Source organism: Phalacrocorax aristotelis, chromosome 11 (assembly GCF_949628215.1).
Source record: "Phalacrocorax aristotelis chromosome 11, bGulAri2.1, whole genome shotgun sequence".
Taxonomy (NCBI): Eukaryota; Metazoa; Chordata; class Aves; order Suliformes; family Phalacrocoracidae; genus Phalacrocorax; species Phalacrocorax aristotelis.
This window is the reverse complement of record NC_134286.1, coordinates 8386177-8409200: the sequence shown is the minus strand read 5'-3', so window position 1 is coordinate 8409200 and position 23024 is coordinate 8386177. Positions and strand designations below refer to the sequence as shown.

Genomic DNA, 23024 nt, shown 5'->3' with positions numbered 1-23024 from the left:
TTAGGCAGCAGACTCTCCTAATTGGGGGTTTTGAAGCAGAAATAAAGCTGCAGGCAGTGAGGTCTCTGCTAAATCTTTTGTCTGTGCAGCTCCAGAAAGGCTGAGGAGTTCCTGTGCTGCTGGGAGCTGAGCTGCAGCAGAGCCCTCCGATCGGCTCGGCGTGTTCCTCTATGTCCAGTCATTTTTCCCCCAAAATCGCTTTGCTATGGCTACAGCTTTGCTTTACACAGGGAAGAATTAGCCTTTGCAATCAGCAGCTCAGACCTGCAGCCTCATCAGTTTGTTGTAATTTGCTTTTCTGTGATGACATTTTGGACATTTTAGCATGTAAATAATAATAAGGTAGGTTAATATCTCTGAAACCGGTGCTCTGGGTGCTGGGCGTTGCGACGGTCTTGCCATTACACTGTAATATTCTTCTGATGAGTAGCCGTTTCCTCAACAAAACATTGTACCCCTCAAGCATCTGAAAAGAAATTAAAACTGGGATGGTGATGGTTTTTATGCTAAAATATATTTTCCTTAAGATTTTGGGGTTTTTGAGCGCATGTGTTAGGGAGCAGTGATTTGCAATCATTTGAGGGAATACAACAAAAACACTCATGTGAATATTTGTCTTTCCAGTCCCCATGAAAGTGTCTGAGACATTCAAACAATGCCAATAAAACACAGTTCTCAGGGATGTTAAGCGGAGGAGAACATGTGGATGGGGATATGGGAGAGACACCCCGATCACTGGATCTGTTTGAGAAGCACTTGCTTGGCCATCTCAAAACCCATGGTGGGCTCCGTCTGTCTGGCCGAGGAGCACGGCCTCTGCAGTGCGGTCCAGCTGACGGCTGGAGGGCACACACAGCAGCTCGCTGGACTCAGCAAATACCAGGATAGACATCCAAAGGATTTGCAAGGATAGTTCTTGGCTGCTTTATATTAATGTAAACCAGGAATTTCCTTCTCATATTTACGACTAGTGGAGTTTCAGGACATAATTCACTAAGCACATAAAAAGGAGCTATAGTTAAGAAACAAACTATTTACTGACTATTTTGCCTGGCTGAAAGATGTTGTTGGCAAAACTGAAAAGCCTCAGGTAATTTTTAATTCAGCTTTATGATTAACTATTTATTATCCCAATAATTATATTTGATGGTCAAAGATCAATATAAGTGGTATAGGTCATTAAAGACAAACACTGTCTATCTTTACTTAACACATTGTCCTGGTTTCAGCTGGGATAGAGCTAAACTTCTTCATAGTAGCTAGTATGAGACTATGTTTTGGAGTTTTGCTGGAAACAGCAGTGATAACGTGGAGATGTTTTAGTTGTTGCTAAGTAGCGCTTACACTGGCCAAGGACCTTTTCAGCTCCCCGTGCTCTGCCGGGGGCACAAGAAGCTGGGAGGGGACACAGCCGGGACAGCTGGCCCCAACTGACCAATGGGATATTCCATACCATATGAGGTCATGCTCAGTGTATAAAGCTGGGGAAGAAGGAGGAAGGGGGGGACATTTGGAGTGATGGCGTTTGTCTTCCCAAGTAACCGTTACATGTGATGGAGCCCTGCTTTCCTGGAGATGGCTGAACACCTGCCTGCCCGTGGGAAGTAGTGAATGAATTCCTTGTTTTGCTTTGCTTCCATGCGCAGCTTTTGCTTTACCTGTTAAACTGTCTTTATCTCAAACCATGAGTTACCTCACTGTTACCCTTCCAATTCTCTCCCCCGTCCCACCGTGGGGGAGTGAGCGAGCGGCTGCGTGGGGCTTGGTTGCTGACTGGGGCTAAACCACGACACACATGTCCAGTCCAGGTCCCTGAAATCCAGCTGTTGGTGACCCTTGCCAAGATGCTGCTACTGAAGGACCAAGCCTTGGCTGCTGTTAGCCAAGAGGAGCTCCTTGGCAGAGTCAGTGATGCTTCAAACACCTGCGAGCCGGAGCAGCATGTTGGGAGGGAGGGCAACCAGAAGCCCTGTGTGGATGAAAGCCCTGCCATGTACTCTGTGGGAAGTATGGACCTTCAGGTAGTGTTATCCCTGAGTGTTCAGAAATCTTGGAACTGGCTGAAAAGGATGCCTTTACTTCTTTTATGTGAGAAGCCTTTCTACTACTAGAATCTAGACTAGACTAGAACCTTTCTACTACTTAGAAATAGTCGTTCTGTCATCTAGTTTCTAAGCCTGTAGAAGTGGCTCCCTTACTGTAATTAATGGTTTTTTTTCTGCAGAACTTTATTGATAATAAACCTTTTTATGTAAAAGAAAGAAAAAGCAGAATTTTTCATGGGACATGAAAAATCAGAATCTATTGAGTAAATTACCAAATCATCCTGAGATTTGTGTTAAAAAGCACAGTTAGCCATCCCAAAGACATGATACTGCAACTCTGTTGCTTACGTGCTGCTCAATTAATCAGCAAGTATAATTAAGCCTTCAGACTCAGGGCTTGCATGAAGATCTCAGAGGAAAGCTTTGCAGCATCTTCCTGCAGCGTGGCGGGGGGGTCCTGCACCACCTCCCGGGGCGGGCTGGCAATTGGAGCAGGAGCGGCCTCACCTGCTATTTTTTAATTTCATGCACTTGATGTTCTGGGCTCCCTTGGCTTGCCTGGAGGTGGTGGGATGCTCCTTTCTCTGGGTGCTGAGGCTGTACCTCTTTTTCTGGTCTTTTTACTCCCGTTCCACCTTGCACAGGGCTGCTGAAGGACGGGAGTGTCGTCTGCGACATGTGCAGAGAAAACCTTTTTCTCCTTGTCCCCACCAGCCCCCGTGCACCAACAGAATAATTTTCCTCCCACTTGTTTTTCCTTGGAGCCGGCGGGGTGAGGCAGGGTTGTTTACAGAGGGAGAGGCAGGGAGCCATCCCCATGTTTTCAAAGGGCTGGTGCGATTCCTGCCATCCGACTAGTGCGGATGTGATGGGAATGAGAATCACGGAGCTCCGTCCTCACGCAGCGCTTTGTAAATGAATCACTTTGATCTCAGGCGGATTTCCCCGTGCTATTTTTAGATGCGGTGAGGATAACCGAGGGATGTCGATTCTAATGCAGACAGAAAGGAGTTTCAGATGCAGTTTTCCTCCTGGGGCAGGAGAGAAGAGCAGGAGGAGGAAAACAAGGCAATCTCCACCAGTGTTTCTGAGACTCCTGGAACAGACAGAGATAGGTCACTAAGCCCTTGAGGCTAGAGAGGGATGTTCCCCAGATACAAAATTCACTAGATAGCTGATAATTCTCCTTATGCTTCTGCTTGCTGGCTTTTGTATAACTCACTGTCTGCTACAGCCCAGCATCAGGACCTGTGATTAAATTCAGCTTTGTAGCATCACGGATGTGTTTATAAGGAAATGCTAAGAGTTACCCTTTGATTGAAAACTAATTGCAAAGTCTGTCGGTTTCCCTGCTTAAAGGACATATGAGGAGGTCTCAGATTGCTCTGTTTTCATCATGCCAATTCCTGCTTTGCATTTCGCCTTCAAAACATAATATAAAACTTGAGCAGAGCAACGAGCAGATAATCAAATCAAGCCTTTTTTTCTGTAGTGGCAGAAGCGTGTGTGTGTGTGTGTGCAGGTTTGCATGCAGGCTGCTGAGAAGAGGGAACCTGTTTACAGGGAAAAAGCTCTTCCAAAGGGTTTTTTTTTCCTTCTTCTTCTCCCATCTCCCGTTGCTGGGGAAACCGCCATCCCCAGCGCTCAAAGCGGCTGACTCACCCAGCCTGGTCCTCCGCCGCACGCACCACGCCTTGAGCTACAGCACAGGAACAAAGGAAATACAGACTTCAGCAATTCAACATGAAATACACAAGATCTCCTTTCCCAGTGTCTCCAGGACACGGCTGGTGATGGCTGGCTGTAAGCCGTCCCCAGAGGCTGTAGAAAAGGCATGGGAGAGGCTTTTATTTGGTGCCCCAGGGCAGGAGGAGGCAGTGCTGCCTGTAGCGATGTGTGTCCCAGGCCCCGTGGCGGCCGGCAGACCTGCAGGAGGGTGAAGCCACAGGGAATCCCACAGCTACAAAAAGGTTACTGAAGCTGCTGGAGAAAACCCCTATTGATTTCCATAGGATTTACTAATTTCCCACCTTTCCATAAATATTCACAGGAACACAAATGAGCTCTCTTCCCCTGCTCCCTCGTCTCCTGTGTTTGCATCTTTTGGAGTGGAGCTCAGTTCTGCCCAGCTGTGAGCTCTGGGGCTTGTAATGGGCATTGGTTGATTTTTAAATGTGATGCCCATGATGCCTGAGGTTAGAGGACAGCTTTCCATGGCCAAATGCAGTGGTGCAATGAACTTGATCTGGTAGCATAGATCAAGATGCTAACATACTTAATGTACTTAGGTTTATAAATCCCAAACCACAAGGTCAGCCAAATAAACTTGAAAATCGGAAGCTTAAAAATAAGAAAATCAGGACCTGCTTTGGTTTTGTGATGTATTTACTACTGGTTTATTCTGCTTTTCTCCTCTGACTTGAGAGCTAGTATTTTAGCTGCTACTTTGGTCCTTCCGGTTTTCATGTTTTCTTTTTATCCAGTGCCATAGGTTTGGGGAGGGGGGGGCGGATCCAGGGAATACGATGAGGCTGCAGGAGAGCAGGGAGCACAGCATGACCAGCAGCAGCCAGAAATCAAGCTTAGCAGGTTGTCGCCAGGCTGGTGTGTTTGGCTCCTGGCTGTGGCAAGCTTTGGGAAACCGAGCAATGTCTGGAAATTTCCCCTGCTCGGGTTTCTGGGCAGCCTGCGATGCACAGATGTTTCTAACATCTGCATCTGAGAGCAGAGCCCTGGTGTTACAGTCGTCGCAGTCTGAGACAGACACTGCCAGCTCTAGACTTCCAGTTCTTTAAAGGCAACCTTTCCCCCTTATCCCTTCTTCTCCCTTTCCAACACTGGGGTACAACCCACTTCTTCAGGTTCAGCTAACCTAACAGCTGAAGCAAAAAATTCAGATTTGGAAAAAGAGCTCCAAACTCGGTGTCTGTTTAGTTACGAGGGCACAAATGTGCATGACCAGACAGATCAGTTAAACATCCTTTCCTCCCTGCCCCGCCAATGCACCATGCCTGAACACTCTTTCCAAAGCCTCTCTGGTACCCACACGACCCTTCCTCGGCATCGCCGGGGCAGTCCTTTATCTCTCCGCGCAGTTCTCCATCGGCTGTGATTAGTCCCGATGCCCCTCCGCAGTGAAACACTCCCCTTTTGTTCCCTTCTCCTGCTTTTTCTGCAGGACTCCCTCTGAGTTTGATGCTATCGGTAATGCTGCCTCGCTTTGTTCTCCAGCCCAGAGAAAGCTCGTTCCTGCAAATCTACACTCTCCTAAGAGGAGAGGGAGAAAATGGGGTTGTGGGCTGGGCACTTTGTCCTCTGTTCACCCCAGACAAGTGCTGTTCAGGTGCTTGGGGTCAGGTCCTCTTCATAGACAGGCAACTATTCCCTTGTTACTTTGCACACAGAGGAAGGAATATAATGAAAGTAAGTTGTAATATCGGCCCAGTTTGGATTTGTGCTTGGACAGATCCCTCAAAGGCTCACTGCTGGCTGTCCCAATGGCTAACTGGTGCTCCTGCGTACCCAAGGCAGAGCCACTGCTCAGCAGCTGTGATGGTCCTGCGCGGCTGTTGCATTTTGCAGGTGTGGTGCAGAAGGAGAGACCTGCTGGGGAGGACAGAAATCCACCCACACGAGCAGAACAAAAAATTTTGCTCCGTAAGTTTAAATTCTGCACCTGCAAGTTTAAATTATTGGAACTTTGCAGCTGTAAATTTAACGTGTCTTTTCACCGGCTCTTGCCAAGTCCTGTTCAGGTGGCTGGAGGGGGGCAGCATGAGGCAGGCACATCATCCCTGCAGCTCCTGGTAGCTCCAGCCACCCCACACCCACGCAGCCCTGACTCCTTCCCTCCAGCTCCCCACAGCTCAGCCCTGCTGTGCTTTGGAAGGCAGACTTGATGTTTTCCCCCAGTTTCTTGGCAAGGTGCATTAGTTGCTCCGAGCCACGTGTGAGCTGCTGTCCTGGAGCCGGAGCCCCGGCTTGCACGAGAGCCTTTTGCCGCAGCTCAGCATCATCTCCAACACACCGTGAAGTGACCGGGTGCAACCGGAGAGGTGCCAGAAGCCAGGGCAGGAGAATAGTGTTTTTAGCTCAAATACGGCAGCATTTCAAGCCGAGTCATAAGCCAAAGCTGGGTTTTCACAACAGAAATTTGGATTTAGAGGGCGCACCGTCTCCTGAATCCTAAAACCTATTTCCTGGTGAATTCTTAATTCTGCAAGTAGGTCACGCCTGCTCTCACCCCTTGGGTATGGCAGAGGCTTGACAGGTCTAAATAATAACTCTTATCTCTTTGTTCTTTGATGTTAGATGTCACTTTGTTCCCTGCCATCCGCTTTTTATGTCTTCTCATCAATTCCTGTAAAACCCTGCTGAACACACAGGTTAATGAAGGATAAGACATTTTTAGGTCCCACCAATTTGTGTAGCACATGGTCTCTCCCCACCCCCAGCATGACCCATGGCATTGGCCTGACAGGGAAGACAGGCTGGAAAGACCATGATGTCCTGTGAAGTCACAGGGCACCCAAAGCTTATCTTTAAGTGGCAGTTTCAGTGTGCAAAGCCCAAACTTGACAGCCCTCTGCCTATAAAAGAAGCCATGAGCTATAGGGCATCCCGAGGTATTTTTGTAGCAAGAGCATGTCTGCAGGGTGTGGAGGCCACCGCCAGCTCACCTGGTGCTGCTGAGGACTGAGGTTGTGTTAATGCCATTGGCACTTCCAGTTCCACCATACAATGCAAGTACAATTTCTTACACTTGCTTTTTTACCTATATGCATTCAGCTGAGTCTCTGTCACAGAGGTTTCAGATTCCACAGGGAGCCTTTTAAAGACCTTGCCCTAATTACGAAGCAATTCCAGTGACATTTTAAATTATGGGTGAGTTTTACATAATTCTTTTGATACGTGTTATTATGACATGTAAAATTTTATCTTTGCCAGATGCAGTGAATTATGTAAGATCTTTGTTTTGCATTTGTCAGGCTAATTTGAACCACTGCACATTTAACAAATGCACTTTCAAAGGACCCAGTCTCGCACACAGCTGTGATAGTACAGATAAGCTTCATAAACTTTATTAAATTTCTATTAAATTATATAAGCTAACAGACAAGTTTATATGACAGTGTTTAAACTGCAAAGTCAAGCGTGCGAGGAGCAGGAAAAGTCTTATCCTGAAATGCAGCCCCTTTCCGGAGCTTCCAGCAACGGCTCATTATATGATCAAATGCTGGTTTTTCCATAGGGGCCCTGCCTCCGTCGCGGAGCAGACTGCCTGATGCAAATCAGTGGGCAGCAATTCAAAAACTTGTTTTCTTCCCATCATTCAGTGTGTGGCCCCAGCCCTTGTTTACTGCATCCTGCTCAGCCTTGCTGTAAAGACAAAATACTGTTTCTGCTTGTTTTTTTTTCCGTGACGCTCATTACTTCAGTCATGTTTGTTTATTTCACATGCAAACTATTAATTAATTTGTCTCTGTGAAGCCTAGTAAGGCAGGGGAGAAACATTAGCGCTTTATAGATAAGGAACGGAGACACAGAAAGATGCAGTCAAGAATATCAATTAATTTGGGATGTTCAACTTGAGATGCTCAAGAGCTGATATCTCCGAGTGCTTATGATTTACTTGCTTTAGTGCCACTGTGTCTTTAGGCTCCAGCAGCGCAGGACTGCAGCAGGTGGCTGCTGCCTGACCAGAGAGGCTGCCCAAGGCTCTTCCCAGGGCACGAGACAAGAAACAGCAGCCAGATGGAGGGGAAGGGAGGAGGATGGCAGGAAAAAAATGCAATGCCTTCTTGGCCAGGATTTGCACAGGCCTGACAACAAGGGGAATTTTAAAGCAAAGGGCTGAAGGAAGCCAGTGATGTGGCTTTGTGGGTGTTTCTCGCCATCCGTTTGCTCTGTATCTATCTGTTCAGGCACCAGTTCACAGACCACAGTGCGTTACTGGTCATGACACCCATCACTAAAGGAGTCCAGCGTCCTAAGCAGATAGCTGCAACCTGGTCAAAAGAGGAGAAAAAAATCACCTCTCTCCTTCTCTCACTTCTACTGCACCATGGACAGGGTGCTGGGCCATCTTGTTTAGACTGTGCTCTTCCCAGAAAGGTTGGACTAGATGATCCCTGAGGTCCCTTCCAACCTGGGATTCTGTGTGCACCAGTAACACGAATGAGAACTTGTATCATGCAGGAAAGCAGATGCAGCCACAGGAACCCAGCTGCAGGGTCTTTGCTGGGCTCACCAGCCTCCTTGGCATTCTTCAGATTGTATTTTGCCAGCTCCCAGCCCTGAGCGACCTGAGAACGACTGCAGAAACTTTCAATTGTCCAAGTTCCAGGAGTATTTATACAATTTAATCAATAAATTGCATTGATTTATTTGCACTAAGTAACTCATTGGGAGCTGGATAATAGATAAGGGTGTGCATGGTGCTGCACAAACACATCATAAATAAATGTAGCTTGCAAATCAATTGCCAGATATTAGTGATTAATCTTCTCATTGTAAAATAATGTGATGTCTGTCCATTACAGATTTATAAGAAAACATCTGACCTAAGTGGTTTCAGAGTAATTTATTTCAGGAAGGTTGCCCTTTAAGCCAGATCTTACACTTTTTAAAAGGTCGTGGGGTTTAAATATCATGGTTACTTAGGAAGCATGGCTCCCTGAGTGGTTTGACAGCTGCCTTCATCAGAACAAATCAAGGTCCTGTTCAAATAAGTTCTCAGCCGTTGAGGCTGAAGGCTGGGGTCTTGCAAGGAATTTCACACTATCGTCCTCTTTGGCTGCTGGTGCTGAATACATAAAGTGCTGAAAGGTTACCCCCAAAGCCCGTGTACATTAGCACCTGTGAGGAACAGCACAGACATTTTCCTTCATCAACTCATTGGCTGGTTTGTTTTCTGACATTAGAGGGAGAGCTAGCAACAATATAATGTGATGTTTTACTACACTACATTTGATGTTAGTTTTATGCAGGCAAAAGAGAAATCTCTCTGACCAGAGTTAGCTGTAATTCCCAGTATGCTCAGCCCAATAAACCCCTTTCTCAGGCAGTTGAGCCAGACTAGACTGTAGCCATCAGCTCCATTACCCGACCTTGGTGCTCCGCAGATGTGCAGCCTCATTCATCCCCGTGATATGTTGTTATACAGCAAGGAGAAAATTTTTATTCTATAGCTGTTCAGCAGACTTTTCAGAATAGGACAAACTTCCTTGCTCTTCATCTTCCTCATCCTCTCTCAGCCTGTGTAGTGCAACAAGGCAGGGCCACGTGGTCCAGATGGCTCTCTGTCATCTGCAGTTCAAATGTTCCACATGGCACTTCAAATTTTTTTTTTTAAATAGGAAAAAGGCTTTTAGAGTAATTTATATGCAATTGTTTTTCATGCCTACAATGTCTTTCTTTTGCTCTTTTCTTGTGCTCTCTTTTTCACATACTTTCAAGCACTTTATTTTATAGCACGGCATTCACTTTTAAGAAGGGCAGGTGATACTTGAGCTATTTGGATTCAGATGTTTTTGTTCTAAGAGTATTTATGGGACAGGGGAATGTACATGTTTGCTGCTAAATGTTTAGTGGATTCTACCGATTAGTGGATCCTACTGATAAATGCAAAGTGATAGCCTGGAGTCCACTTGGACACAGATGAGGTATTTGGCAGAGCACTGTTATCCATTGCATATGTGAGCTAACACAAACCATCTGATTACAATTTCGGCTTACAAATCAATGATTTCCTTCTGGTCATAGAGCAATAACATGGTTTTAGCACAAGGTTCGGATGATAAATAAAACTGGTTAAAGCCATTCGCCCTGGGCCTGTTTGTTGCAGGAGGCAATACGCTCAGGCTGGATGAGATCATTCATTTTGACTGCCCTTTCTGTAACCGCAGTGATTTTTTTCCTCTCAGAGCCATTTTGCAGGAGGGTGAGAAGGTGACTTACCCTGCACTCTGGGCAATCAGAGCAGAGCTTGGCTTCGGTGGTTCAGAACCAGATGGCTGGAAGTTTTATTGGCATTTAATGAAGACTTTTGGTACTAAGTTGAATGTCTAGAGCTGTAGGCAGACCAACTTTCACTAACTTTTTCACCACTTTTGAGTCATCATTAATACCATCCCACTCAGTGGTTATTCCTAGGCTGACTCTCTCTTCCCAGCACTTTTTTGCACATATACTTTTAATTTCCTTTAACCCTGCTGGCAATTAACCTTCCCCCCATCTCTTGTTTCATCTTGCCTGGCAAGATCCATACAACTCTGTAATCTTTATCAGCTGCTTAAACCCTTCTGGCTTTCCATGCAGTTTTCAAAGACTTGAGATCTTTTAGCAGCTTTCTGTTAAGTTTTAGCAGCTTCTTCCCCTCCCTGTTGCTGTGTTGATCGAGGGACTGGAATCTGCTTTTCTCTTTCATGACATTGCTGAGCAAGTCTTCACTGTTGCACTTCACCTCAACTGATCAAAGTCTTTCCTAAAGTAAAAGCGCCTAGCAAAGCAATCGTCCCTTCCTGCTCACTGTACAAGGTGGCTCAGCCAGTACCAAGGAGAATATGGGGCTTCTGAGGGTGCTTGCACGAACAAAGCTAGCAGGGTTTTAATCTCCTAATCATTTTCCAGTTTACTGCCTTGGCACGGTGGATTGCTGTCTGCTCTAAGCCCGCTTCACATCACGAGGCGTTCCCTGAGCTCGCTGGTGCTGACCCCGTTCTCAGCCGTTCAGGCTGTTTGCCAGGGAGCTCTCGTATGACAAGCATAAGCCACTACATATACATCGATCTCTCTACCTATATCTGTCTGTCTGTCTATCTAATATATAAAAAAATGGATATGTTTGTGTATGTATTTATGTATCTTTCGTGTATATAGGTGTGTGTAATATGTTTTGCTGTGCTTTCATGAAGACATTTTCCTACTTGGCAGGATTTAAACTCCGAGTGGGCTGCTGTCTGTCTGATGTGGAGAATAATGGAAGACTTCTGCCTTTGTGTTAGTTGAAAATGAAAATGATTTAGACTTGCCTCAGTAACACGCCACAGAGAGATGTGCCGGGGGCTGGCTCTGCTGTGGGTGAGCAGCTGCCAAAGCTCTTCTGGAGCCAGATGTGTGACTGGGTAGGTAGGGCCTCATGTTCTGCAGTGTGCATGCTGTGAGGGGCTGCACTGAGGAGGAGGAGGACCCTCAGCAAGTGCCCTCCAGTGGGGAAAAACCAATGAGACGCTGGCTTTGCATGACGGCAGGGGTGCTATGGACCTGCAGTGGGAGGCTGACACGTGCCTGGGCTCCACATCGTACATCTTGAAAGTTGATTAAAAGGGTACAACAGAAGCAAGCATTAGTGACCAAGAAGGTGAGACTGGTGATGTGTTCACGGGTTGATCCTTAGGGATCATCCAAGCAGAAGAGGACACGAGCTGGTAAGAGCAGCATCCGTATTCCTCATGGCTTGTAATTTCCTTTGCTTTCTTTTTGTTTTGTTCAGTCTACCTTGATTAAGTGATCATAAGATCCACTGATTGAAACTCCCTAGAAAACCTCATTATATTATCTAATCAAACCCTTTGTATTATCTATTGCAAAGTAATATTTTCACCAACATCTCTGTGGCAGGTGGGTTTCCAAATGTTGCCACTACTTCCAAAGGCAATAATTGTTCTTTTTAATGAAGATAGTTTAAAAAAATCCCTTTAAACAACAACAAAAGTTCTGCTTTTGCTTAACAATGAAAGAAGTTTAATTTTTAAAGATCACTCTGTATTATTAACTCGCTTAATTATCAGAAGGGATGGTTGGATGAGCAGACAATTAAAATAAGAGGAAGGCAGAAGTAAAAGTTCATCAGTGCATTAGACAGACAATGGGGGAAAGTAAAACTATTTCAAGTACCATTTGAAGGAAAATATTTGGGAAGGAAATAAGATTAATTAAGTTTTGAACCAGTTAGTTTTGTTATCTAAAAATATTTCATAGATTAACACTGTAACATACTTATGCATGAGGTAATGTCTGCGGTCCTTCAGCAATGGGGTGGATTGCGGGGCTAGATAAAGGTACTTCAAATCAGCATGGGACTCCAGACTTACTGGAGTCCGTGGTGTATTCTGCAGCTGAGATTAGGATCAGGCCTTGAGACACCCGTTGTGCCATATTATTTTGCTGTACTGGTTGTGGGTCAGGGTGTGAGCTGAGTCCTGCTAAACTCAATGAGTGGCAGTGGTTTTATTGCCTCTCGTGGAGAATGTGTCCCACTCTGATACTTAGGCTCCGTCCCCTCCTTCACCTCCCTTTATGGACCTCCTTTTCATTGTAAGCCAAATGAAACGTCTGCTTCATCGCTCTAAAACATTTTGGTGGAGCTAAACAGTGACCTGGAGGAACTCGCAGTGAAGCCACTGCCACCAGAAATACCCCTGAATAGGAGTCATTTTCATTCTGACATTTTATTCCCATTCCCTGGGGCACATGCACGTGCAGCACCAGGGATGCTCCGAGTGTCCTTTGAAGGGTTTCTTAGTACAACACTGATTAAAATAATCTCTTTTCTACCTTTTCTTTTTCCTGTTCTCCTTGAGAGGGTGTATGAAAACCTTTCCTTCCACAGATTTGTCTCCCTGAGGTTTGTTTGTAGGGCTGATCCTGAGTCTGAGTAGGAAAAAGAGAAGACAGTTTTCGCTGACTTTGGCTCAGACCTCACTACGGTTTTCTTCAAAACATATACAGTATTGTTTGAAAACACTAAAAGCTCTCTGAGTTCTTGTCTATATGACATTTCCTTGCTGCAAAGGTTTGGACAATGGGGGTCTGTGCCCCCAAGCCAAGTGCAGGGCCCTGTTCTGTTTGACCAGGTCCAATAATTGAATTAATATGCAAAGGAAGGGTAAAGGAATAATCTGCTCACCCCAGTTGGATAGGGCTTTTGTTTGTGCGTTAGTTTTCTTTAAGGTGTGGGTGACGAATCATGACAAATTACTTTTCAGAGCTTTGCAGACTATTCACTAATGAATTAATTTTAACAGGCGCCAGCCATGGTCCTCCCAGCACTGCTGCTGCCACAGCTGTTCAGCCACAGCAAGCAGCATTTTGCTGTCAGTGCCTGAGCAGTTCTTTTCATTGCAAAGCCCCTGAGGTCACCCAGGCTCCCCTGGGAGCATGCTCTGAGCTGAGATGTCTCCATGCAGCAGCAAAGACAGAATGTAGGAGAACTGCCAGTCTGCTCTGTCCCCCTCAAAATATGCCATCCACATCTCAGCTCAGTCCTGATCAACACCTCATCAAATCAACCAGCCCTGTGGGCTGGAAACAGGACAGGGATAACTCTTTCTCCATATACAAATGTGATGACCCTTGGTGGAGGGTGGACCTGTGACCCTGTCCTTGGCAAGGGGACAAGCTCAGAAAAGGAGTGTGCCAGACAAGGTGCGATACTGAGAAACCCATGGGAGATGAAAGCATTCATCCTGCCCCTCCAGTTGTTGAATTTAGGTGAGAAATGCCAAATGTGGGGAAAAAAATTAGGCCTACAGGTGCTTGAATGTAATTTTCCGTATGTAGTATTTAAGGATCTTAACTTCCAACTCATTAATAGTGATCTTTGAAGGAAGTCCTATAAACTGTCTTCCAGTTCCTGATGAGATGGAATAATTTATTGCTTCAATTTCTCTGATTAATGTAAAATGTGTTTCAAATTTGGGTTTTCCTTTAATATTTAAACCTCCCCATGAGAGGAGCTGCAGAAGGGCAAGGTGACTGGGTGCCCCCAAACTGATGTGGCATGCTCCCAAAGCAGGATAAGCTCTGCTATGGCGGCGATAAGCAATAAAAGCCATCGTGCACCAGCAAACCCAGCTTGTTTCAGGACCCTGCTCTCCAAAAGGCATGAAACTCAGTGCCAATCTGCCAGGAAAAAGTGCTGCTCACTCATGCCAGGGAAAAGAATATCTTAAAAATTTACCCCATGATTTGAGTTGGGGATTTTAAGTCATCAGGAACATCTTCCCCCTAAAAAGAGCTGAAAAAAAGCCCAAAGCTGGGGTCATTCAGGGTAAATTGCATGGTAGAGATTTTTCCTAAGGAACCAATTTATGTTAAATAGGCTTTCTACCATTCTTTTATGTAATTTTTGCAGAGCCAAAGTTAGACAAAACCATGGTAGTCTTTGACTTGGTCTCATACTGTGCAGGAACTGAGCTCCAATATTTAGAGTAGTCATTTCCTGAGTAAAATGCATCAGACTTTCTGTGTCCTCCATGAACCATGGCAAGGCTACAGCAAGTGAAGGAGCCATCTGTGATGGTCTTGTCTTGGCCACTCAGGTTGCCCCTCTCTGGTTCAAGAAGACATAGGAAGAGGACAATGTTAGCATGGAAGGGTATCTATGCCAAGGAAAGGTAATTGTGTAATACACCAGTGCTGGAGTGGCAAACCCTTAAATGCCTGCAGTGATAAAATGCAGAGCCCAGACAAGAGGGAGTCTGTTTTAAAGAGAATTATTTATTAGAAGATAGGAGGTTGTTACATACAGATTCTGTCCTGCAAAAGTGTCCTGGTCGTGGATTTGTCAGGGAGACATTTAAACCCATCAGAGCTGGCTCTGGTCTCCATGCAGAGATACTCAAGACACAGCAGAGCTCTGCCAGACCTGGCTCTCGTGCTGGTGCTCAGCTGGGAGAGGCCTGGCGTACCACAGCATCCCTGAGCTCATTACACCATCTTAATCCCACTGGAAAACCTGGCCCTTGGGCTGGAAACCAGTGGTGGGGACATCAGACGGTGCTGCAGAAGGGGCACTGTTCTTCCCTGGGATAACTTGAAGATATTTTCCCCAAGTAGGGAATTGTCTTCCATCGTGCCAGCGATGAACATGGCTGAGCAAGTGGCTATAGCAATACAACCATGCTATGAGGTAGCATGAAGTAAAAGAAAAAAGCTAGCTCTCTGTGATACAGAGAAGAACTCTTCCCACCTTCCCTCACCCCAAAACCAGGCCAAGCAGGCAATGCCTGAGTCCCTTGCAGAGACCTCTGAGAAAGCAGCTCTGACAGGTGGATCACAAAAAAGGCAGCAATTTTGCCTCATAATAGTGGTGCTTCTAGCAGTAGTCGTCTCAATTTCATGGGTGACCTGTTTTCTTTTGGGTTGGCAGGTAGTATTTATCAGCCTTTCATAAGGTCTCTGCACAGCCCCTGTGGTGACTCAGGGATTTGCCAAGTGACGCCCAGGTGAATCAGAAAGCTGCTGTGCTGGGTTTGCCCCTCCTGAGCCAGCTCCAGGCCCACGGTATGCTGCACAAAGTGTCGGAAGCATTGGTGGAGAGGCAGGGACAAGAGAAACTGCAGATGAAAGGCATCAGCTGTCACATCAGCAATAACAGAAGGGCCTGAGACCAAGCCTTGTGCAGATGGTTAGTGGCTCACAGCCAGCGCACGGCTTCGTTTCATACCAGCCCCCAGCTTTGTCTGTGTTCCAGGTATGCATCTTGCTGCACTCTGCCACTGTACATGTGGCAGAGCAAAGTGAATTGACCAGTGGCTATAAGTTTTCTTTTGATAGACAACCATCAGCATGGACATTTTTCCAATATTTAGGAGCTTTCTTAAGGGAAGGTTTTATCCAGGAGTCATCTGTTTATATTTATGGGTGCCAAAGGATAAGTAAATACTCAAGAGTCTGGCTTCTAAATCTGGTCCTCTGCTGAAGCTACATTCTTGTCTACCCAAGGGACTTTGCTGGCTGGGACAGAGTATCACCTTCACATCACTGCCTGTGAGGGCACATTTAACTCTATTTCTCCTTATCAAACCTCAGTCTCTGGCTCCAGAGACCACATGTAAAATCCTGGGCATAATCCCCCACCTTGTTCATAGGGTACATGAGCTTTTGTCTACTCTCAGGACTCTATCAAGGGTATTCCCCTTTCAGCCCACAGTACTCTCAAGGGAAAACTATTGCTGGAACAGGTTTGTCACAAATTAACATAGTCATCATAAACAGCTGTTAGTGGCTCGTCTGTCACCATATCTCTCTCCTCAGCTCAATCCAAGAGTGGCCTTTGTTAGCTTGGTATATTAGAAACCTTTGAAACCAGGGGCTCGGCGGTGAATGCTCAGAGCTGATGCCAACATCAATACGAAAGATGGGTCAGACTACAGACCGCAGAAGGGACAATCTGTGAGCTAAGCATTTTTCTTTCACTGCAGATGACCTTCAGGGTTGGAAGTACTGGGGGTGGGGAATAATGGTAAGATTGCCGCTGTAAAGCAAAGCAGCAGACCTCCAATTATCTTTAGGATAGTAAACCCTCAGCATTGAACACTGTATCTAACTAGCTTTGCCACAAATATGCCTATTTTTAAATCAGGTTTTATATCCCTAAGGCACTCAGACTCTTTTTTTGGACCATGCCCCTCAATAAGTCTGACATTTTGGGTTGGGAGGGTTATGAGAAACATTCCATGAGGGTATGGCACACTTAGTTGAAGGGAACAGATGCACCAGACTCACTGAATTATCACAACCTCTAGAGCAATCATGGCCGTGTCTTCAATTTTTAAGGATTTCTATGGCACTGGTTGTGTTCCCACCTTCTTCACCCTTTGGAAAGGGGTGCGCTGAGGACCCCAGGCCCTCTGAAGGCCAGCAAGATGGTGGAATTTGGGAGGGCAACACACTGCTCCAATATGGGAGCTCAGCAAGCTGGAGCTCTTTGCCTACTATTTGCCACAAAACAGTAAAACTAGGGGTTTGAGCTGAAACGCAGTCTCCTTCCCTCCTCTCTCAGTCCCAGTCTTTAAAAAAACCCCATTGTCTCAGCCTGGTCTGAGGTCTAATTACAGCATGTTCAAGTGGGAGGGACGCAGAGCAGACAGCAGAATACCTGATGTTAATTTCAGGCCAACATTTATAGGTTGCCTTTTGCCTCCATTTCCATTACTACCCTCCAGAAATGGTTCTTCGGCCACCCGTGGTGAGAACTTGTTCCTCCTAGGACTTCTTGAAACACCTTGATGAGTGAAGGTCGCCTGTCAGAGCTGCCGGGATATTATAGATAAGAAAAGCTCCCAGTGATGTTTTTGGCAAGAAAAGGCAGGAGAGGGGGACAGTTTCTCTCCAGAGCATATGCACAAAGGCAGAAGGCATAGAAGCCTTTTTCCTCGCAACAAGATAAAGCTGGGTCCTGAAATGTACCTGCAGCGATGCACAGTGATCTCTGAGCATCCTCGGGTGCCACTCTGGCACAAGCAGCGCTTGCCTTACCAGATCTCTTTGGGACCCCCTGTACCGAGGGCTGCGGGGAGGTGTGGTGCGAGATAGCGCTACGTGGCTGCACTAAGGAGGTCTAACGGGGAGGCGAGACACGGAGAAGCTGGAGAAGCTCAAAGCAGAGGAGTGCAATTCACTGGGGCTCCAGCAGCGCGCGGCAGAGGGGCCACTACCAAGACCTTGCGGCACTTAATCGTCACTATGTTTTGAGTATCTCGGCTGGGCAGGTAAGACCAGTTCTAACAATATCCAAAAGAAAGAACATGTTCTCATTTGTATAGTGTACGGCTTTACAGGGGAATAACCCGTTACATAGAAAGATTTGAAACATTAATTACAGTATCTTTAATAACTTTATAATTTAACTGCCAACCCTTTCCCTTGAAATTAATCATGGATGTACATCATATAATCAAACAAGTTTTTTTAAAAAGTACATCTCAATATAAATAGTTTATTCAGTGCATGGTTGTGTATACAACAAATAATAAACAACTCTTTTGTACGAGGCAGAAAACTGCCTGTACAGAACGATGTCAGTTTTGGAGCACAGAATCCAACGATGATTAATGCACAAAATCTTACACATCATGCAACTCTATGCCAATATTCCAACTTTCTCCCATGCAACAGACATGATGACCTAAATGGAAACCTAACTACATTTTTTAAACAATTGTTTCCAATAGCATGTATAAGTATATGTTGTTTAGGGGTAACCTGTCCTAACGCTTCCTCCTACACAATATTCACGTGCCCGTTACAGTGAAAGAAGGACTTTTACAAATAAGACATTTCTTATAAAAAAATTAAGTCACCTTAATTCCACAGTTTCTGTCTTTAGAAAAGAAGCCACAACAATAGTTTAACATGACACACAAAATGGAATTAAGAGAAATCTACACTGGAGGATAATTTTATCCCTTTCTGTTAACTTCTGCTTGGGATAACAAAACAACTCAATTCCTACAGACTGGGGTTAGCACAAGAACTTTACCAGAAACTACAAATCTATAAAAATTTATATTTCATTGTGTTTAAAACCACAAGAACACTGTTTGCTTGAGCCTGAGACACCAACTCTCAGTTCCAACCCTGAATTTTGAATTATTTTTTTAAAGACGTAGCTTTAAAGACCCATTGGAGTTCAGAAATCAAAAAGTTGCACTATTCCAAATTAAAGGATACATTTTTATCAAGCCTTAGATATAAAACGGTAAGCCAAGGAAACCACAGAGTTTACATATTTGTTTTTTGTTTGCCCCTATAAAACATACAAGCATTAAAATTTCCTTTGAAGAGCAAAAGTGGTCTTTTTCTGAGTTGGAAAGCAAATTCTTATCAGCAGTGAATGCTGTGAAATGTTTTTGTTTCGTATTCCACAAAGCATAGGAGAGAGAGAGAAAGAGAGAGAGAAAAAGAGAGAGAAAGAAAGAGCTGGACATTTCTTCTCCGAGATTTATTCCGCAGTTATGTTTGTTGGCTATCCAAGTGCCTTGTGATATGCACAAGCATACTCTATATTATTGGGGTATATCCTTTGACAACCAGTAGATCTAATGGCTGATAAACGAGTGACCTATGCAAGTTCGGTGGCTTGTCCTGGGCAATTGAACATTTGGATGAAAGACTGCTAGTAAGAATTCAACTGCATCCAGAGGTAAGGTTCTGTTTAGAGAGCACTTGGCTTGCCTGAACCTGGCTACGTTGACTCATTTTGGCTCATGGATTTACCCCCATTTAGCACTCCTGAAACACTTCTGCTCTTTGTTGGGGTCCCACTTCCAGATCTTGAGAATTCTGTGAGATCGTGGAGAGAAGGTTCTTTGTACATGGCCACTGCAAAGCAAAAGAGAGGCAGCACATCAGCACGTGTTACAGGCTACTCGGTCTGCTGGTGCAAAGTCCGGCTGCGAAACATTGGGATTCTTCATTCAGCAATACGCAACGTAAGGAGTGAATGAAAGAAACATGGCAAGGAGGGCTCTTCCATTTCAAACACTCCCTAAGAACTTCTGAGGTCCTCAAGGCAATGGCATTTTGGAGAAAGGAAAAAACACAGTTCCCTCCCTCTCCCAGTTAAATCACCCACTGTGCTTACAAAACTCTGCAAGACAGACCTAAGCTGATTAAGTCAACATTTCCTTATTAATGGTGAAGTAGCACTGTTGACAGCTGTGATTTGACCTGTTACTTGTACACATAGTCTAAGCAGGTGGGTGCGAAAATGGATTTTCAGTCTTCTGTTTCCTTTGTTTTCACACATATTACACGTGAGGATCAACCTTGACATCGGTTGCCTAACACCTGGTCCTAATGATAGACTGCCAGTCTAGTCCAGCATCCACCCAGGACTACGCACCTTTGAAATAGCCTCTCTGATTTCAAAATGACACTGCCTTAAATGGCTACCTAAGAGCATAACCCAGAAGTAGAAGGCTTCGTCCCTCTTAAGGAAGGAGCATAGGGAAGCTAGTTCTTCTGGAGAAAAGGAGCACCTCTGTACATTGACTGAGATCGATCTCTGACCAAAGAAGGAGCCAAGTCTGATCACAGCCCTGATTCAAATCCTTCAGTTAACTGGGATGACTGCACGTCCTGGCTTTTAATACATAGCAGTAGACATATGCCGTGTGCATTATTACCTTTAATGTCATACACTGGTGCCACATTAATTGCCTTTTAATAAACACTGCACATTACGAGCTTTAACTCAGGCAAAACCAGACAAATATGCTGTAACAGAAAGCACAGACTGACAAGCTATACAGCAAGTCGCTGATGGCCTGTGAGCACGTTTGAGCCGTTCCAGGTAGAGCCTTCGTTATCTATAACAGAGACACTGTGGACTTTGGGCACAAAGAAACTAATATGTGTATTTGGTTAGATTAGAAAATGCAGAGGTAATGTAGAGAAACTGAAAAAAAATGCAGCTCTGGTTACATTAAGAGTGTGTTACAGAACATTATACTTCTGTTATATAAGTAGCTGAACCCTTCAAATATGTATGCACAGCAATTAAACATATCTGACATAAAATAATGTCAGTTCAGATAGATGGGGCAAACCCAAGCCATTACCTTTTAATGGTTTTGGAAGAAAATGTGCTGCAGGTTTATTTTTCTTCACATGGTTTCCTTTCATTATTTCTCCTTCTTTGTTAAGACCCAAATACCAGCCCCGGCCAGACTGTTGCTGTCTGTAGATCATCGAAGAATACGTCACATAGTAGTTTTCAAATACTGATTCTTTGAACTTGCATTCAGGTGTAAAATGTTCCTGTAAGAAAGTAACAGATCAATGTGTGCGGTGCTGAATCTCACATCGGTTAATGAAAATGCGTCCAATATTTGTTCCTTTGCCAATGGTTAAAAGACATACCTCTCACCCTCCGCTATCCAATTACGAAACATGGGCCCTCAAAGTATTAACAAAAGAGTAACACGATTTGAAACCTGTGAAATGAGACTGTGAGCGGCTCAAAGTAGCATAATAAAATCTTTTTGACCGACGAGTAAAAAGTCTAAGTGAAGAAATATTGATTGATGTAACTAATGGACTTCAGGCAGACACAGCCCTGACGCCAGTCCCAAGGGACCAGCTGTGGTCCAGCCCCACAGGCGAGAAGCAAGGCCACGTAATGCCTTTGTGCATTAACTGCTGGCCTTAACTGCTTATGAGGAAAGTGCAATAAAAATTCAAAGCCAGGATGCCATGAGTAAATGGTCGTCCCTTTCTAACCCAGCAATATTAAGTTAGCTTGGAGCAGCTGCCTCTTTGGTCTAATCTATGCTCTTTCTCTGCCCAGTGTATCAGCCACTGAAAGCCCAGCTGTCAGAGACCCATGCCGACATTAGCCTCTGCTTTGGGACTGACAAGAGTTAAATGGTAGCACAGCTGAAAGCATATAGAATCAAGCTTTAGTCTTCATGTTGAATTGCACTGCTTCTTTTTGGGAGATGGTATTGGGCTAACGGTTAAAATAAAGAGCAATAATCTCAGGAGAGAGACTTTTTCTTCCTCCCACTAGTGTGACTGGCTGTCACTGTGCAATGGTCTTGACTCAGTCAAAACCTTTTGGCACTATTGCCCAGATTTAGAAAAGGATACAGACATGAAACATGGGTCTTGGAGGGACCAAGACCAAAATGCCAGTCCTGACAGCACCACTCAGCTGCTTCCTAATGCCTCTGGGTGCTTCAGGCATTTTACCATTAAAAGTTCTGACAGCGTCTCAGCTATGGATCCCTGAAAGTCCATAAAATATGAAAGAGGAAGGGTTTGGTCTGGTGATGCAAATGTTAATATCACAAGCCTGCCTGTCGCACCGCACGGCAGCCAGCAGTTTGCTGGTCTTTCCTTGTGAAGGCAGGCAGCTTCAGTGGAGCTGCCCTTGTTCTTAAACTATCCTACATCGGTGTGAAAGAAAGGAGGAAAAATTGTGCTTGCATAATGATCATAATTTTGATTTAAAAAAATCAAAGGAAATTAAACGGCTCAGGGGCTTAAGATGTTCTTATCTAGTTTCTCAAATATTCTTGTGTGAGAAAAAGATGGTATTTAAAAAAACCCCACTGTGCATTTTGTGCACATCCTTTGCCATTTTGTCTTCTCATAGGAGAAAGAAAAAACCTCCCATCCTCTGACTGGCGTTTGCTTCAACAAAGAATATGAAGTAAGCAATCTTCTTTTTTTCTTCAAGCTAATTGGCTGTTATTTAGTTAATTGATGATTGCTTTCAATTGCTGTCAAACAGGGACAGTCACTGCATTTTTCGCAAGATTTCTAAATAAAAGCCTTCCATCACTGTACCGTGCCCAGCGCTAGCCATGTTAACAAAGGCTATTGCAAGTGTATCATCCAATTAGCAGCAAAATGGTAAACTACAGTGCTCCCACCGGAAGATTATGGTTTATGTACAGTAATTTGGAGCTGTTTCGGGTACAAAAGGCCTGCTTGTACACAGCGGCAGAGGGTCAGATTGTAAACAAAGCCACAGCATTTACTCTGGCTCTCTTAGGAAGCAAGTTAACCTCAGGATGAGCAGCAGGAGCCAACAGCCTGCAGAATCCCTTGAAACAGAGTGGGGAGACAGAAAGACAGACACTAAACAAACTCCTTCACCCCTGATTTTTTCCTTGTTTGTGAGGCTTGTGATAAAAAGCCATTGTGGAAGCCCTGTGCTGCTGCGAGTTTGCAGTTGAGCCCACGTACAGCCAGACACCAGCCCGACGGTGCACGCCAGCCTGACGGCCATCCCCATGGGCATCGCAGGCAGCGATCCCCTCCCGGGAGCATCCCACAATTCAGTAGTTACTATCATAGCGGTGATTTCTCACAACAAACGGTGGGGCATGGAAACAAAGGCACCTCTCTATAACGTGCTCGGTTACCATGCCAAATTCCCTCACAGTTTTTCCGGCAGTAAAGCAGACCACCTCATTCACCTGGCTGGCTTGACACAGAACTGTGCTCCTTTGTCTTGACTGACATCTGCTTAATTCCTCAGCTACGGCTGCAGCTTCAGAAAGGTGCTGCACAGTGGGAAAGGCATCCTCCTTGCCAAATAAAAGTTGATCCCGCATGAGTTGTTTGCAGAAGCTGAAGTGCTCTGCTTGCTCCTGGATACCAAGCAGCTGCTTACCTTTTGCAAGTGTTTGTTCCCACCCATCGCTTGCCTTTAGTTTAATACAATGTGTGTCTTTCCTA

At 45.1% G+C, this 23024-nt stretch overlaps 1 protein-coding gene across 4 annotated transcripts in view; it reads right to left on the bottom strand.

Moving 5' to 3' along the window:
• Nucleotides 1–17749: 17749 nt before the first annotated feature.
• FGF13 (fibroblast growth factor 13) overlaps nucleotides 17750–23024 on the bottom strand; it is a 262857-nt gene continuing 257582 nt past the window's right edge. For all 4 annotated transcript variants that reach the window (XM_075106739.1, XM_075106742.1, XM_075106741.1 and 1 more), the window contains 2 exons: nucleotides 20396–20594; nucleotides 17750–19154 (listed from right to left, as the gene is read on the bottom strand). In XM_075106739.1, the coding sequence (XP_074962840.1) occupies nucleotides 19018–19154; nucleotides 20396–20594 (336 nt within the window). In that variant the 3' untranslated portion in view covers nucleotides 17750–19017. The remainder of the gene's footprint in view (nucleotides 19155–20395; nucleotides 20595–23024) is intronic.